The sequence below is a fragment of the Camelus dromedarius genome, chromosome 15 (genome assembly GCF_036321535.1).
Source record: "Camelus dromedarius isolate mCamDro1 chromosome 15, mCamDro1.pat, whole genome shotgun sequence".
In the NCBI taxonomy this organism is placed as follows: Eukaryota; Metazoa; Chordata; class Mammalia; order Artiodactyla; family Camelidae; genus Camelus; species Camelus dromedarius.
In genome coordinates this window covers 1671715-1685448 of record NC_087450.1, presented here as the reverse complement: position 1 = coordinate 1685448, position 13734 = coordinate 1671715, and the positions used below count along the sequence as shown (strand labels likewise).

The window sequence follows — 13734 nt, the reverse complement described above, 5'->3', positions numbered from 1 at the left end:
ATGGACCTCCTCAAATCTCCCAACAATGTGATTGAATTTGTTCTCCGGGGATGCACGCAGGACCCACACTTGCAAAAAATACTCTTCATTGTCTTTTTGGTCATTTTCCTATTTACCATGTTGGCCAATCTGCTCATGGTCATCACCATCTCCCTAAGCCCTGTACTTTCAGCTCCCATGTACTTTTCTCACCTACTTGTCCTTCATAGATGTCCTCTTCAGCTCTGTCACAACTCCTAAAATGCTTATTGACCTACTGTACCAGAGGGGAGCCATCTCCTGGGGTGGCTGCATGACTTAGCTCTTTTTGGAGCATTTCCTGGGAGCATCAGAAGTCATAGCCCTCATTGTCATGGCTTATGACCACTATGTGGCCATCTGCAAGCCTCTGCACTACACGACTATCATGCAACAGGGGCTCTGCCAGTTCCTGGTGGTGGTGGCCTGGCTTGGGGGGATCCTACACGCTACTGTGCAGACTGTTTTTGCATTTGACTTGACCTTCTGTGGTCCCAATGTCATTGACCACTTCAGGTGTGATTTCTTCTCACTGTTAAAACTTGCCTGCAGTGACTCCTACAGGCTTGGGGTGGTGGTGGCAGCCAACTGTGGGGGCATGTGCTTACTGATTTTTTTCATGCTACTCATCTCCTACATAGTCATCCTGAGCTCCCTGAAATCCCACGGCTCTGAAGGACGGCACAAGGCACTCTCTACTTGCAGCTCCCACTTTACAGTAGTGGTGCTCTCTTTTGTCCCTTGTATATTCACCTACAAATGTCCTGTGGCCACTTATCCTGTGGACAAGTTTATGGGCATATTCTATGCAATATTCACTGCCATGTTAAATCCTATCATTTACACAGTGGGAAACATTGAGGTGAAAATGTCATGAGGAGTTTGTTGAAGAGGAGAGTAACTTAGGCTGTTCATGATGACAAGAAATTGATGATTTATATACACGTGAGGGTTATACATGTTGTAAATTGTGCAGTAAAGCGAAGAAATTTTGCAGATCATTGACAGAAAAAAAAGGTCTATAAACTAGTGTTTGTCAATTTTTTAATATTGGCTAGTCATTTTTAAGATGTTTTGATAATTTGTAATATACTTTACCAAGGCTTCAATGTTCAGAATTAAAGCTTCAGAATAGCCAATGAAGAGAATAACCATCAACCCCTAGTATGATGAATATAGAGTATGTTTTTCTCTAGAGTCTTCATTCTACTTTACAAAATTCTTCAGGTATATTACTTGGATGGAGTTCACCTTTCCTCAGGAATTTAATCTCAGAAATCTTTCTATTTTTGCTTAGCCTGTGGTGACCAATTAAGGGATAGAAATTCTTATTCTCATTCTTAGATATGTGATGAAAGGACATTTGCATGAAGGAATCACTGCTTATTTTGTATGTGTGTGTATGCTATGAATTTGCCAAAAGTAAAAAGGGAGATACTTTCAAAAGAAGGAAAAGATAATTCACAATCTATCCCCAATTCTTTTTTGGCAAAAAAAAAAAAAAGCCAGAAATTTTGAAATTACTTTTAGTTTGCTCCTTTTTTCTTAAATATCCTGTGGCACCCAGTTTTCATGAATATAAAGGAAATGTTTTATTTTTACATAGCAAGACTAGAGGAACCAATTGAAACATAGATAATCATTTTTTTACCAAAATTCAACAGAATAGCCTATGGTTAGGTTCCAAAAGTAATGAACTATGAGTCTGATACACATATCTTACTGCTTTATTTCTTTCTTGGAAGGCATTAAATTAACACTTTATGACTCTATCAGGCAGAGTTGCATCCACAAACTCAACTGGTCATTCCATGATCAGCATCTCCATTTTACATGGAAATAAATTGAACCCAAGAGAGGTTTACTAATTTACTTGCCTCACATCATGCATGGCTACCCCATATAGTGTGTCAGGGTCTGTTACACTGAAATGCATCTTTCTTTCACAAATGTCAGCTATGAAATTCCAACACAGGTCTTTAAAACTCAATCTTACTCTCTTTCAACTGGAACACAACTGTCTGTGTTATGTTTAGGTCTACAGATTAAAAAATTATATGGAATCTTAATAAAACAACTTTGTCCTTCAAGAAGATGGTGTCAGATTTGCTGTAGCCTTGTCTCATGTGTAGCTGTCCATTTCAGCACTACACATTTCTTTTCCTCTTTTTGTAAGTTTGAGCTATGGCATTTCACTTTTACAAAAGACCAACATTAGTATGGCGACAGATTTCTTCTATTAAAGAAGAATCACCTTCAGATTTATTTTGTGTATTGAAAACAAGTACTAAAGTACTTATGTTGGTCTTTATAAAAAAAAAGTGCCTAAAGTGAACTTTCAGAAAGTGGGGTAACTGCACTTCTCCTCTATGTGCGTGGAGAATACCAGCGCATTCTGTTTTATTACACAACTCTTTATAAAACAAAGCTTCTCTGACTGCACCACTCTTGCACATGGAGTTTTCACAGATGTCCCTTTCTCAAACTCAATGGTCAAATGGAGCTATTTCTTCCATAATTTGACCATAAAGTAAATCCAGAGCATGGTACTGGGGTGATTGTGTTTACTAAGGTGGTCATGACTGTCTCCAATTCATAAGAAACAGAACCTTTTTCCAGCACCTTGTCTATTTAAATGGTCATATTTGCAATTGCTGGTGAGTATTAAACATTTCAGCATAATCTAAACTAAATGATGTGTGGTACACTTTGTCTTATGATTATTAGATAGAAGATGAGAGTAATCCAAGGCTACGGATAGAAAAAGTATTGATTAAATGTTATTTCTATTCTAAGGCCAAATGGAGGATTTGAAGGGGAAACTAAGGCCAGTGACTGTGTCTTAGGGGCTATCCCAAGGGCTCAGTGGAGGGGTGAGAGGATGAATTAGGCACAAATTATAAGCTGTCAGCAGCAAACTGGGAAGGTTCAAGAACCGGAGGAGGAAATATAAGGCAGTCTGGTGGTCTCAGTGGATAAAGTCTCACTGGTTAGTGAGTAAGGTTAATGCTTGTTAAGATATTCCTTTGCACTCGTCATCAGTAGTCTCTCTTGAGGACAGAGTATCACCTGATTATTTCTGATATTTAAAATAACATATAAAGGATATACTAATGATGTAAATTAATGACATAAATAATGTTTGGCTCTGGTGTGTAAAAAATATGTTGGTTTTATCTGGATTTTTAATTCAGTGAAATTATTAAGAAATTAGCACGGGAAATGAGATAACTGTTGTTAAAGGCCAACCATGAAGCATAGATTTTGAGAAGTTCTTTATATATTTTAACTTTCTTAATGTAGCAACATGTATTATTAGAGAGGATTTTACTCAATTTCATAAAAGAAGAAAATGAGACTCAATAGACTTAAGCCATAATATGTTGTCTTTAGACTCTGCCTATCTATTCTTCCCACTCCATTCTCCTTGTTTTAATGATGTGAAAATACCAAAACACAGATCTGAACATTGGCCACATTGTGGAGACTGTCATTGAGGCATTCTTATTTTTTGGGTGGTGGAGTGACTTCTTCTCTTTAGGTCTTTGCCAATTGCCTTTTCCTAAGTTACTTATTTAGCAAGCATATTATGGTTATGAAAACATGATGGAGAGTAAGAACACCATATTCAGCATCAAGAGATATGGGTTTTATTTCACATTATGCCATCTTTTTTTTTCGATAACCTTAAACAGCCTCCCCTATTTGTACAAGTAGTTTGGGTAAGTTGGAAGGTGTTTCCACGTTCTGTGATTTTGCCTGAACCAATATGTTTATTGCCATAAATATAGATATTTTTGTTTCTACTTCAATTGGAGGTAAAATTGGAAGAGTTATGAGACCACAGTCCACCTCCCAAAACTTTTCTGTTTCTGGTAAACAACTTCAGAGATGTTCTTCTGTGATAAAATTGTCTCTGGATTGGACTAACACAGCATGAACTCTGCTCTTGTGTGCTTTGTTATATTGAGAACATGTTCCTCTACTTAGTGAAATGTCATTAAAACACTTTGACAGATATCTTGTTTTTGTGAAATTAGTCCCTGAACCTATCAAGGTTAATCCATTCCTCACCTAATTTCTGATCAACTGTGGTAAAATCTATATAAACTTTCTTCTGCTTTCTTTCTGATTTACTCTTCAAGTTTGAGAATCTGTGGTGCTGTCTCTTCAGAGTTTACAACACTCTGGCCTTGGATTTGTATTCTGGGTACAGACTTTCCTGGTATAGCTCCAGGAACTCCTTTTTTGAAAAATTATTTTCCTGGACAATGTTCACTGCTTTAAACCTATCTCTGTTCTCCTTCCAAGCCTTGCTTCTCTAGGGCTTGGGGAGATACACTAGACAGGGGTTGGGTTTCTAAAGCAATCTCTCTGCCCAAAACTGTAGCTATTTAAGTAGAGAATGGAAGGACACTTAATGGGCCATTGCAAATGGATGTCAAGCTTTTATGAGGTTGGAATGATGATTGTCTGTACCTGCTAATTCTTTTATCTGACTCTGGCTTTCATTCCAGAGTTGAAAGAAAAATTCAAGTTGAAAGACATTCTCATGATGACACTTCAGGAAAATCCATACTCCCCATAGTTTTATAGATGGTTTCAGACCCTCATTCATAAAATCTTCAGCATCTAACATTACAAGTATTATTTTTGGCACTATAATATTAAAGTGTCTAGTCAAACCAGGTTTACTAATGTGGTTTCAGTTTTCTTAAACTCTTTCCCTTGGTGACACATGCTGCTCACAGTGACCACATTCTTTGGAGCCAATCCAGAGTTATGTACAATTTTTTTTCTTATTATTAATTCAAGCATATTGGAACATGGTGATTTAGTGTGGTTCTGTATAGGAATATCCATAAGTTGAATTGGACTGAATCTATTTTTAAAATAATTTCAAATATCAATTTTGTTTATTTTAGTAGATAATTGTAATAGGCCTTACATTTGGTGGCAGCATAAGAGTATCAGGACACTTGAGTCACAAAACTATAAATGAAACATAAGAATCCTGGCCCAGAATTTAGTGGCCTGGCTTCTTATTTCCCCACCACAAATGGTGTTCATTTTCCTGTTGTAATATAAACTTGCTGTAAATTGTGAGTATTGATGCTTATTTTTTTTCTATTCCATAGGAATATTATGAGATTAAGTTTAAATAATTGAAATAAATGCATTCCACCGTCTCTGAATGTAATTGAAGGATGCAATTATTTTCATCATTGTCATTACCATATCATCTCAGTTGCAGAATGAGACAAGTCCAACTACTTTGAAAATTGCTGTGAACTTTATTAGGCATAAAGTGCTAATATTATAATAAGGTTCATAATTGTCACTTAATGTACGTCTGAAAACAATATTTAAAGCTGTGATTAGCGTTAATTGTAGATCAATTGAAATATAGAATACATTCATGAAAATGTTTAAATCAGATAGTTAACCACCCAAATTTTTAATTCATACAATAGGCAAGAGTCAACTTCCATATTATACACATTTGTTATCAAATACTTAAACTCAGAAATGGTAAACTTATTTTTTTATCATAGTGTTTTGTCTTCATGTAGACTTAATGAGGAGTTCAAAATTAAAGACGAATGCTACAATAATTCTATTGTGAAGTTCTCATGTTGCTGACAAGACCTCCTAATGATGGTGAAAGACCCCTGAGGTCCAATCAGCCACAGCTAAGAAACTTCACCAAACTGGCCTGCAAACAGGATATGTGGTAGCACTTTTAAGGCTCAAGAGAAATAATTTATCTAAAGGTAAATCAGCAAAGACTGATTGTAACTGAGCTAGTTGGCATTTTTCATCTTACTACTTTATTTCTTTCTTGGTGAACTAACGGCTACCTGGGACCCTGGCCATGGAGCTATGTTAGACAACTTCATAGGTAAGATCTCCTTTTCCCCAAGAAACCACATAATCATAGATTTTCAAGTTTAAATGAATCTTACAAATTATATAATCACTGTCATCCTCATCAATCTGAGATTTTAACCCCTCTTCAACTTGCAAAACATCAAGAAAGATCGACCCATCTACAATACCACCAACTTTGAACAAAAAATACTTGGATTTATTTTCTCAGTGATATGTATTTAAATTAGTTATAGGAATAATATAGTTAGAATTAAATTAGTTATAATAATTATATACTGCAAATTTGCATCATTTTTTCCTACTTAATAATGCAATGTAAGTATATCCTATGATATTACACAATTTTTAAAACACTTCTGTTAAAAACTACACATCAATCAAAGAGATGCACTATATTTTAATTATCCATCTTTCCAATGTTGAACAGTCCATGTAGTTTCTAAATTTTCCACAGGTTTTAATAATTGTGTTGAATACATTTATAAATAATTATTTTTATGTTTTAAGAATATTTTTGTTTAGGGTTTATTTCTAGAAAGTGTATTGTGGAGCCAAAGATAAAAGAAAAAATTAATTTTTATTTCTTTAGTTATTTCTAAACTGATTTTATTAATTATGTCTAATTCTTACTATATGTATAATGTACTCTCTTCTGACCTATAGGGTAAGTCAACCAGAGAATAAGGGAATGCAATGAAGCTGATGCACTTTGTTTTCACATATGGATACATTTTCCAGCTTGGGAAATTAAAAAATAAAGCTCTTTTAAAAAGGCAAATGAACTCATATATAAAACAGAAACTGACTCACAGACATAGAATACAGACTTGTGGTTGCCGGGGGAGGGGTGGGAAGGGATAAACTAAGAGTTTGAGATTCACAGATACTGACTGGCATATACAAAATAGATAAACAACTTTATACTGTATAGTGCAGGGAAATATATTCAATATCTTGTAGTAGGTCATGGTGAATAAGAATATGAAAATGAATACATGTTTATTCATGTATGACTGAAGAATTTTGCTATACACCAGAAATTGACACAACATTGTAAACTAGCTATAACTCAATTAAAAAAATAAATTGAAAATTAAATATCTTTGTAATGAAAAGACATATTTTAGGCAGAATACATCTTATTTTGTTTATGTTTCCTCTTTTCTTTGGGAAATTTATGTCCCTAAATGTCCTCATTCTATTAGTAATGCAGTGTCCTGTAACCAGGAATGATGGAAGATGGATGCTGTGGAAAGATGGGAGAAGTAGGCATGAGAATGCCTGTAGCAGAAACATAAAGGGGTGGGAAGGTCACTCACATCATGGAGGGATGGGTTGCTGCTGTTTGGTAATGAAATTTCAGTCACTAAGGACATTTAACAAGGACACTTCTCATGAGTGTGTAAAAAAACATACATTAATATATATAGTAAGTATCCAATAAATATTTTTTGAATGAGTGAATTTGACATAGGCATTTAAAGTAATAGATTTTGCATGTGTCAGGATTATGTGTGTACATGTGTAAATATCTAATGCATTACCTACCTCTCCACCTTATCTAGCAGATTATTTCTTTTTGTTCTCCACATTAAATTTTAATTTTTAGAATTTTGAAAATAGGGATTTTTTTCCTTGATAGATCCTTGTGTGTTGAACACCTATGCAAGAGTTTTTCTTTTTAAATCAAAAATATGAAAGCTCAAAATTTACCAAATATGACTATGTTAAATTATATGTGGAACAAATTTTGAAGAATAAAAACTATTGATTTGCAAACACTATAATTACCTAGAAAGTAAAATGATCCACTAATATATTCTTTCTTAGAGGCAATTAATATTTCATATTTACCCTATAAGTGTATTTGAAAATGTTAAACTGGAATACAGATTACTTTCAAATGTTTATTTATGTTTCTCATAAAGTAGAGAGTGTGATAAACAGAGCAGGAGGACGAGAACACTTGAATTCATTGTAGGTTTATGGTCTGGGGAAGCAGGTGTATTATTACCCATGGAGAGTGACAATTCACCAAGCTTCACTCATAACCTAGTGAGTTTCAGGCAGTGCAGACATTATTCCAGGCACTGTGGTAGGTGCAGTGAATACCTTATATGTTCTGGTAGGTACCAAGGAGAGTGAGTTGCCAATGACATAATACATTTCCCAAAAGTACCTGCTTATGGTAGATATTTATTGATGATATCTTTCTTTCCACAGTTAAAGTGAGGATTCAAATATAAATTCTCATGGAAGAGGAAATACCTCTTATGTGTGTGCGGCAGCTTTCAGATTACAATATACACGTGAGAATTACAATTTGCAAGCCCACAGACACAGAGGAGGAATCAAAACCATGGAACACAGAGATGACTTAGCAGAGTCACATGGAGCTGGAACAAGAAAAAGAATCCAGATATTGTGTAGACAGCCTAGGATTTTCTCAGTAAATTACTGACCAAATGTTGCCCTATAGATGTTTTACAGGTGACAGGTACGAGGTGTCTGAAGAGATGGGAACATCATGGAGGACGTAAGAGAGAACTGAAACAAGCACTGAGGCAGGAGTGCCAGGGACATGATCCACAGGTACAGTGACTGCTTTTTCTTTTACCAAAAATTTCAGATCACAATTCTTTCATGATTAATAAGTATCATTCCCTATTCTTTTAGATAATTGAGTCCCCAGGAAGGTGTAACTTGCTGAATGGATCTCCTCATGCCTTCCAACAACGTGACTGAGTTTGTTCTCTTGGGAATCACGCAGAATCCACACTTGCAGAAAATACTGTTTATTGTCTTTTTGCTCATTTTCTTATTTACAGTGTTGGCCAATCTGCTCATGGTCATCACCATCTCCCTCAGCCCTGTACTTTCAGCTCCCATGTACTTCTTTCTCCCCTACTTGTCCTGCATTGATGCCCTCTTCAGCTCTGTCACAACTCCTAAAATGCTCATTGACCTACTGTACCAGAGGGGAACCATCTCCTGGGGTGGCTGCATGACTCAGCTTTTTGTGGAACATTTCCTAGGAGGATCAGACATCATCATCCTGGTTGTCATGGCCTATGACCACTACATGGCCATCTGCAAGCCTCTTCAGTACATGACCATCATGCAACAGTGGCTCTGCCAGTTCCTGGTGGTGGTGGCCTGGCTTGGGGGGATCCTACATGCCACTGTGCAGTTTGTTTTTGCATTTGACTTGACCTTCTGTGGTCCCAATGTCATTGACCACTTCAGGTGTGATTTCTTCTCACTGTTGAAACTTGCCTGCAGCGACACCTACAGGCTTGGGGTGGTAGTGAGTGCTAACAGTGGGGGCATGTGCTTACTGATTTTTTCATGCTACTCATCTCCTACATAGTCATCCTGAGCTCCCTGAAATCCCACGGCTCTGAAGGACGGCACAAGGCCCTCTCAACATGTGGCTCCCAATTTACAGTTATGATACTCTTTTTTGTCCCTTGTATATTCATCTACGCACGTCCTGTGGCCACCTATCCTGTGGACAAGTTGGTAACTATGTTCTTTCCAATCCTCACTCCTATGTTAAATGCTATCATTTACACAGTGAGAAACACTGAGGTGAAAAATGCCATGAGGAGTTTGTTGAAGAGGAGAGTAACTTAGGCTGTTCATGATGCTAAGGAACTCATGATTTATATACATGGGAGGGTTATACATGTTGTAAATTGTGAAAAAAATAAGAAATTTTGCAGTCACTGACAGAAAAAAATGGCTCAGAGACTAAATTTTGTTGAGTATTTTATTTTGACGAGACATTCATTAGGCATTTTGATGACTTGTAATGCACTTTACCAAAGTTTCAATGTTCATGTTCATAGCTTCAGAATAACCAATGGTAAAGACAACAATAAACTGCTAGTTTGATTGTAGAATATGTTTTACTCCAGAGTCTTACTGCTACTTTGCCAAATTTTTCATATATGTTTGTTGGATGAAATTGGCTTTTCCATAGCACCTTCATCTCAGAACTCTTGTTTTTGGTTATTCTTGGCAAAGTAAGTAAGGGATAGAAATTCTTAGATAGGTACGTGGGGAAGAGACAGTTGTTTGAAAGGGTCACTGCTGATTTTTTCCCCTTGCACTATGCATTTACCAAAAGCAAAAAGGGAGACCTCACAAAAGGAGGAAAGAATAATTCAAAATCTCTCTCTCCTTTCTATCTTTTCATAGCACAACAAATAAACCAGAAATTACAGATTCCTATTAATTTGGTTTTAAATTCTTAAGCATCCCTATGGCTCACAATTTTTCTTGACTATAAAGAAAATGTTTACTTTTGTGATATTAAGACTTCAGGAGCCATGTGAAACAAAAAGTGTAAACTTACTTTCATCCAATTAAACAAAAAGGTATATATTTTGGTTTCAAAGCTATTAGTCTATAGGTCTGATACATACTTTTACACTAAATGAACACCTTATTATCTATCAGACATCTTCACTTCAGTTGATTCATCCATGCACTAAACTGGTAATTCCATTATTAGGGTCCCGTTTTACAGAGAAGCAAATTGAAGCCAAGAGAATTTTACTAATTACTTGCATCACATCACACATGCTTACCCTATAAATTGTGCCAGAAACTATTACACTGAAATGCACCTTCCTTTCAAAGGTTTTAGCTACAAAATTCCAGTTAGGTCTTTAAAACTCAGTCTTACTTTCAATGAATCACAATTGTATCTGGTATGTTTCTGTTTATAGATAAGAAAAGTTATATATATATTAAAAGTCTTAACGATTCACTTTGACCTTCCAGAAAATGTTGTCAAACTTGTTGTAGCCTTGTCTCATCTGTAGGTATTCATTTCAGCACTACAAGTTTTTCCTCTTTTTGAAATTTTGTCTTATGTCACTTCACTTTTACAAAAGATCATCATTAATATGGTAACAAAAAGTTTTAAAGCAAACAACCCCTACTGATTTCTTTCAGTCAGTGGAAACAAGTCCTAATGTTGGCCTTCATTAAAGCAAAGTGGCTCAAGTGAACTTTTGGAAGGTGAGGGATACCTGCAACTCTCCTCTATACATGTGGAGAATATTAGATCATTCCGTATTATTACATAACTCTTTATAAATTAGACTTTCTCTGATTGCAACACTCCAACTCATGTTATTTCTCACAAATGTACCTTCACAAACTTGCTGGTCAAATGGAGCTACTTCTTTCCATAATTTGACAATACAATAAAGCCAGAGCATGGTACTGGGGCAACTGTGTTTACTAAAATGTGCATGGCTGTCTCAAATTCATAAGAAACAGAACATTTTCTCCAAAATCTAAGCCTGGAAGATGATATAGTCATCATTTCATCTATAAAATGATCAAGTTTACAATTGCTGGTGGGAACTAACCATTTCAACAGAATCTAGACTAAATGACATGTAGTTCATTTTGTCTTATGACTCTTAGGTAGGAGATGAGAGTAATCCAGGTGTAAGGATAGGTAAAGTATTGAGTAACAGTCATTTTTATTCTAGGACCAAACAGAGGAATTGAAGAGGGAAACTAAGGCCAATGATTGTGTCTTAGAGGCTATAACAAGGGCTCACTGAAGGGGAGCAAGGGGGCTGAGATTACTGAGGCAAAATTATACATTGTCAAAAGCAAACTTGGAAGATACAAGAACTGAAGGACAAAATGTAAGACTTTCTGGAGTTCTCAGTTGTTTAAGTCTTGCTAATTTGTGAGTAAGTTTAAGCCCTGTTAAGATGTTTCTTTACACTCACCATCAAAAATCTCTCCTGAGGACAAACTGCTATCTGATTATTTCCGATTCTTTAAAGAAAAAACCTAGAAGGAAGTAAGTATGTTTCTTCTGAAATTAATGAGATGAGTATTGTTTGGATATGTTGTGTCAGGATACTTTGGTTTAATCTGGACTTTTAATTTAGTGAAAATATTAGGCATTAGTTGAAGGGAATGAGCTAATTATTGTTGAAGGCCAACCATGAGGCATACATTTTGATAGGTTCTTTACATACTTTAATTTTCTTAATATAGCAAAGGTATCATTAGCGAGGTTTTTACTCCATTTCATACAAGAAGTAAATAAGACTCAATGAAGATAGGTAACAGTATCATCTTTCAGACTTTGTTTCCTCACTCTTCCTACTTCACATTATTCCTTGATACTGAAGTGGGAGGAAAGGGTGCAGGGCACAACCACTGAAGGAATGACACAGCACTTGAGGATGGGACAAACTGGTTAGAATGAAGATGGTGGAAGATTCAACTTCCAGTAGACCTTGAGCCTAATGGCATGCCCACAGGCACCATGACAATTTTTAGGCCGACCATAAAAGGTCAAAAAGTGGGTGGGGGGTGTGTCCTGGAAATCCTCACCCCTTCCCCAAAGTAGTTGGAATAATCCTCCTATTTATTAGCATATGAAAATACCAAGTCCTTGAAACCTAACAAGTCTGCACCTCGTGGTCGCTGTCTCTCTTGCCTTCTGAGACGGCCCGCACTCTGTCTATGGACTGTGTACCTACTTTCACTTTAAACTAAACACCCCACACCCTTCATCTTCTCTCCCTTTCTGAGACGGCCCACATTCTGCCTATGGAGTGTGTATCTCCTAAGCTGTTTTCCCTTCCGAATGAGACAGACCCCACTCTCTGTGGAGTGTGTATCTCTCTAAATAAACTTGCTTTCACTTTGCCATGCTTTGCTCTCGAATTCTTTCCTGTGCAAGGGAAGAATGTATTCACCCACAACAGTGTCATGATGTAAAAACACCAAAGCTCGGATCTGATCTTGGCTACACTGTGAAGATTGCTGTTGGGTGTTCTTCCCTTATTTATTTATTTATGTTTATGGGGGCTGGGTGAGGGGGTTTCTTCTCTTTAGCTACATGTCAACTTCCATTTAACAGGCTACTTGCACTCTCTTGACTTCTCTCATGTCAGCCAAAAGCCATATAATGATCTCATTTGTGCAGATATACTACCCTTCGTGGGCATCATGAAAAGTGGGATGTAACAGGCTCAAGAAATGAAATTCAAATGGTTGAATTTCAAAGGAAGTGACACTTGGGTGAAAGAGATATTTGGAGGAAAGGTGAGCCACTCAATCATCGAGGAGACTGATCCTCTATTTGGGACTGAGGGTAGCACCTTCAACAGCTGAATAGGTGCTATTTCCCTTGGGCTTTTCCCCTTGTTGTCCCATTCTGTTAGTATTTATTACTGGGAAAATGGCTCCATGGCCAGTTCAGCTTAGGAAATTTTGACTTATTGAACCAAAAAAGACTGTTCAGTGCCTATAATGGAAGAGAATTGTAGGAGCTGGGTATACAAGGTAAAATTATACAAACAGGGTTGTATTTTGTGTGGAAAGTAAATTCCAGTAGGGAGTAGATGGGTAATAATCAGGTAAACAAAAAAAGAAAAAACAAAAATATAATTTTGCTAGTAATGGATTTGATAAATGAGAAGCCTTGGGTATAGATTTGTGTAGTTGAAGCACCACAGAATTTCAGTTTGGTCAAAATTTAAATAAGCACATTAAACCCCTTCTATTTTTTTAAATGTTTGTTTTTTAAAACGTGCATTTGACGGGAGTGCTATTTCTCCCAAGTAGGTAAAAATTGTTTGGGGGGGGTATGAATATTTTTTTACTGTATATGAATTTATATATAATACACAGATATAAATAAATCATAAAAATAAGTTGTAAGTTTGTAGCATTACTATTTTAGAGGGTGAAGTGACTAAGGGTCTAAATGCCAAAAAAAAGCACCTTTATGGGGCAATAGTGGAAAAACAGTTGAGGAATATTGCCTTGAAC

At 36.3% G+C, this 13734-nt stretch overlaps 1 protein-coding gene and 1 pseudogene across 1 annotated transcript; both read left to right on the top strand.

Moving 5' to 3' along the window:
* Positions 1-1192, top strand: LOC135322958 (olfactory receptor 4C13-like; annotated as a pseudogene).
* A 7241-nt stretch (positions 1193-8433) lies between these two features.
* On the top strand, positions 8434-9582 carry LOC116151284 (olfactory receptor 4C46-like). Its single transcript, XM_031446731.2, is given in 2 exon segments — positions 8434-9248; positions 9251-9582. Coding segments are annotated over 2 exon segments (924 nt in total). The 5' UTR covers positions 8434-8620; the 3' UTR covers positions 9547-9582.
* Positions 9583-13734: the final 4152 nt, after the last annotated feature.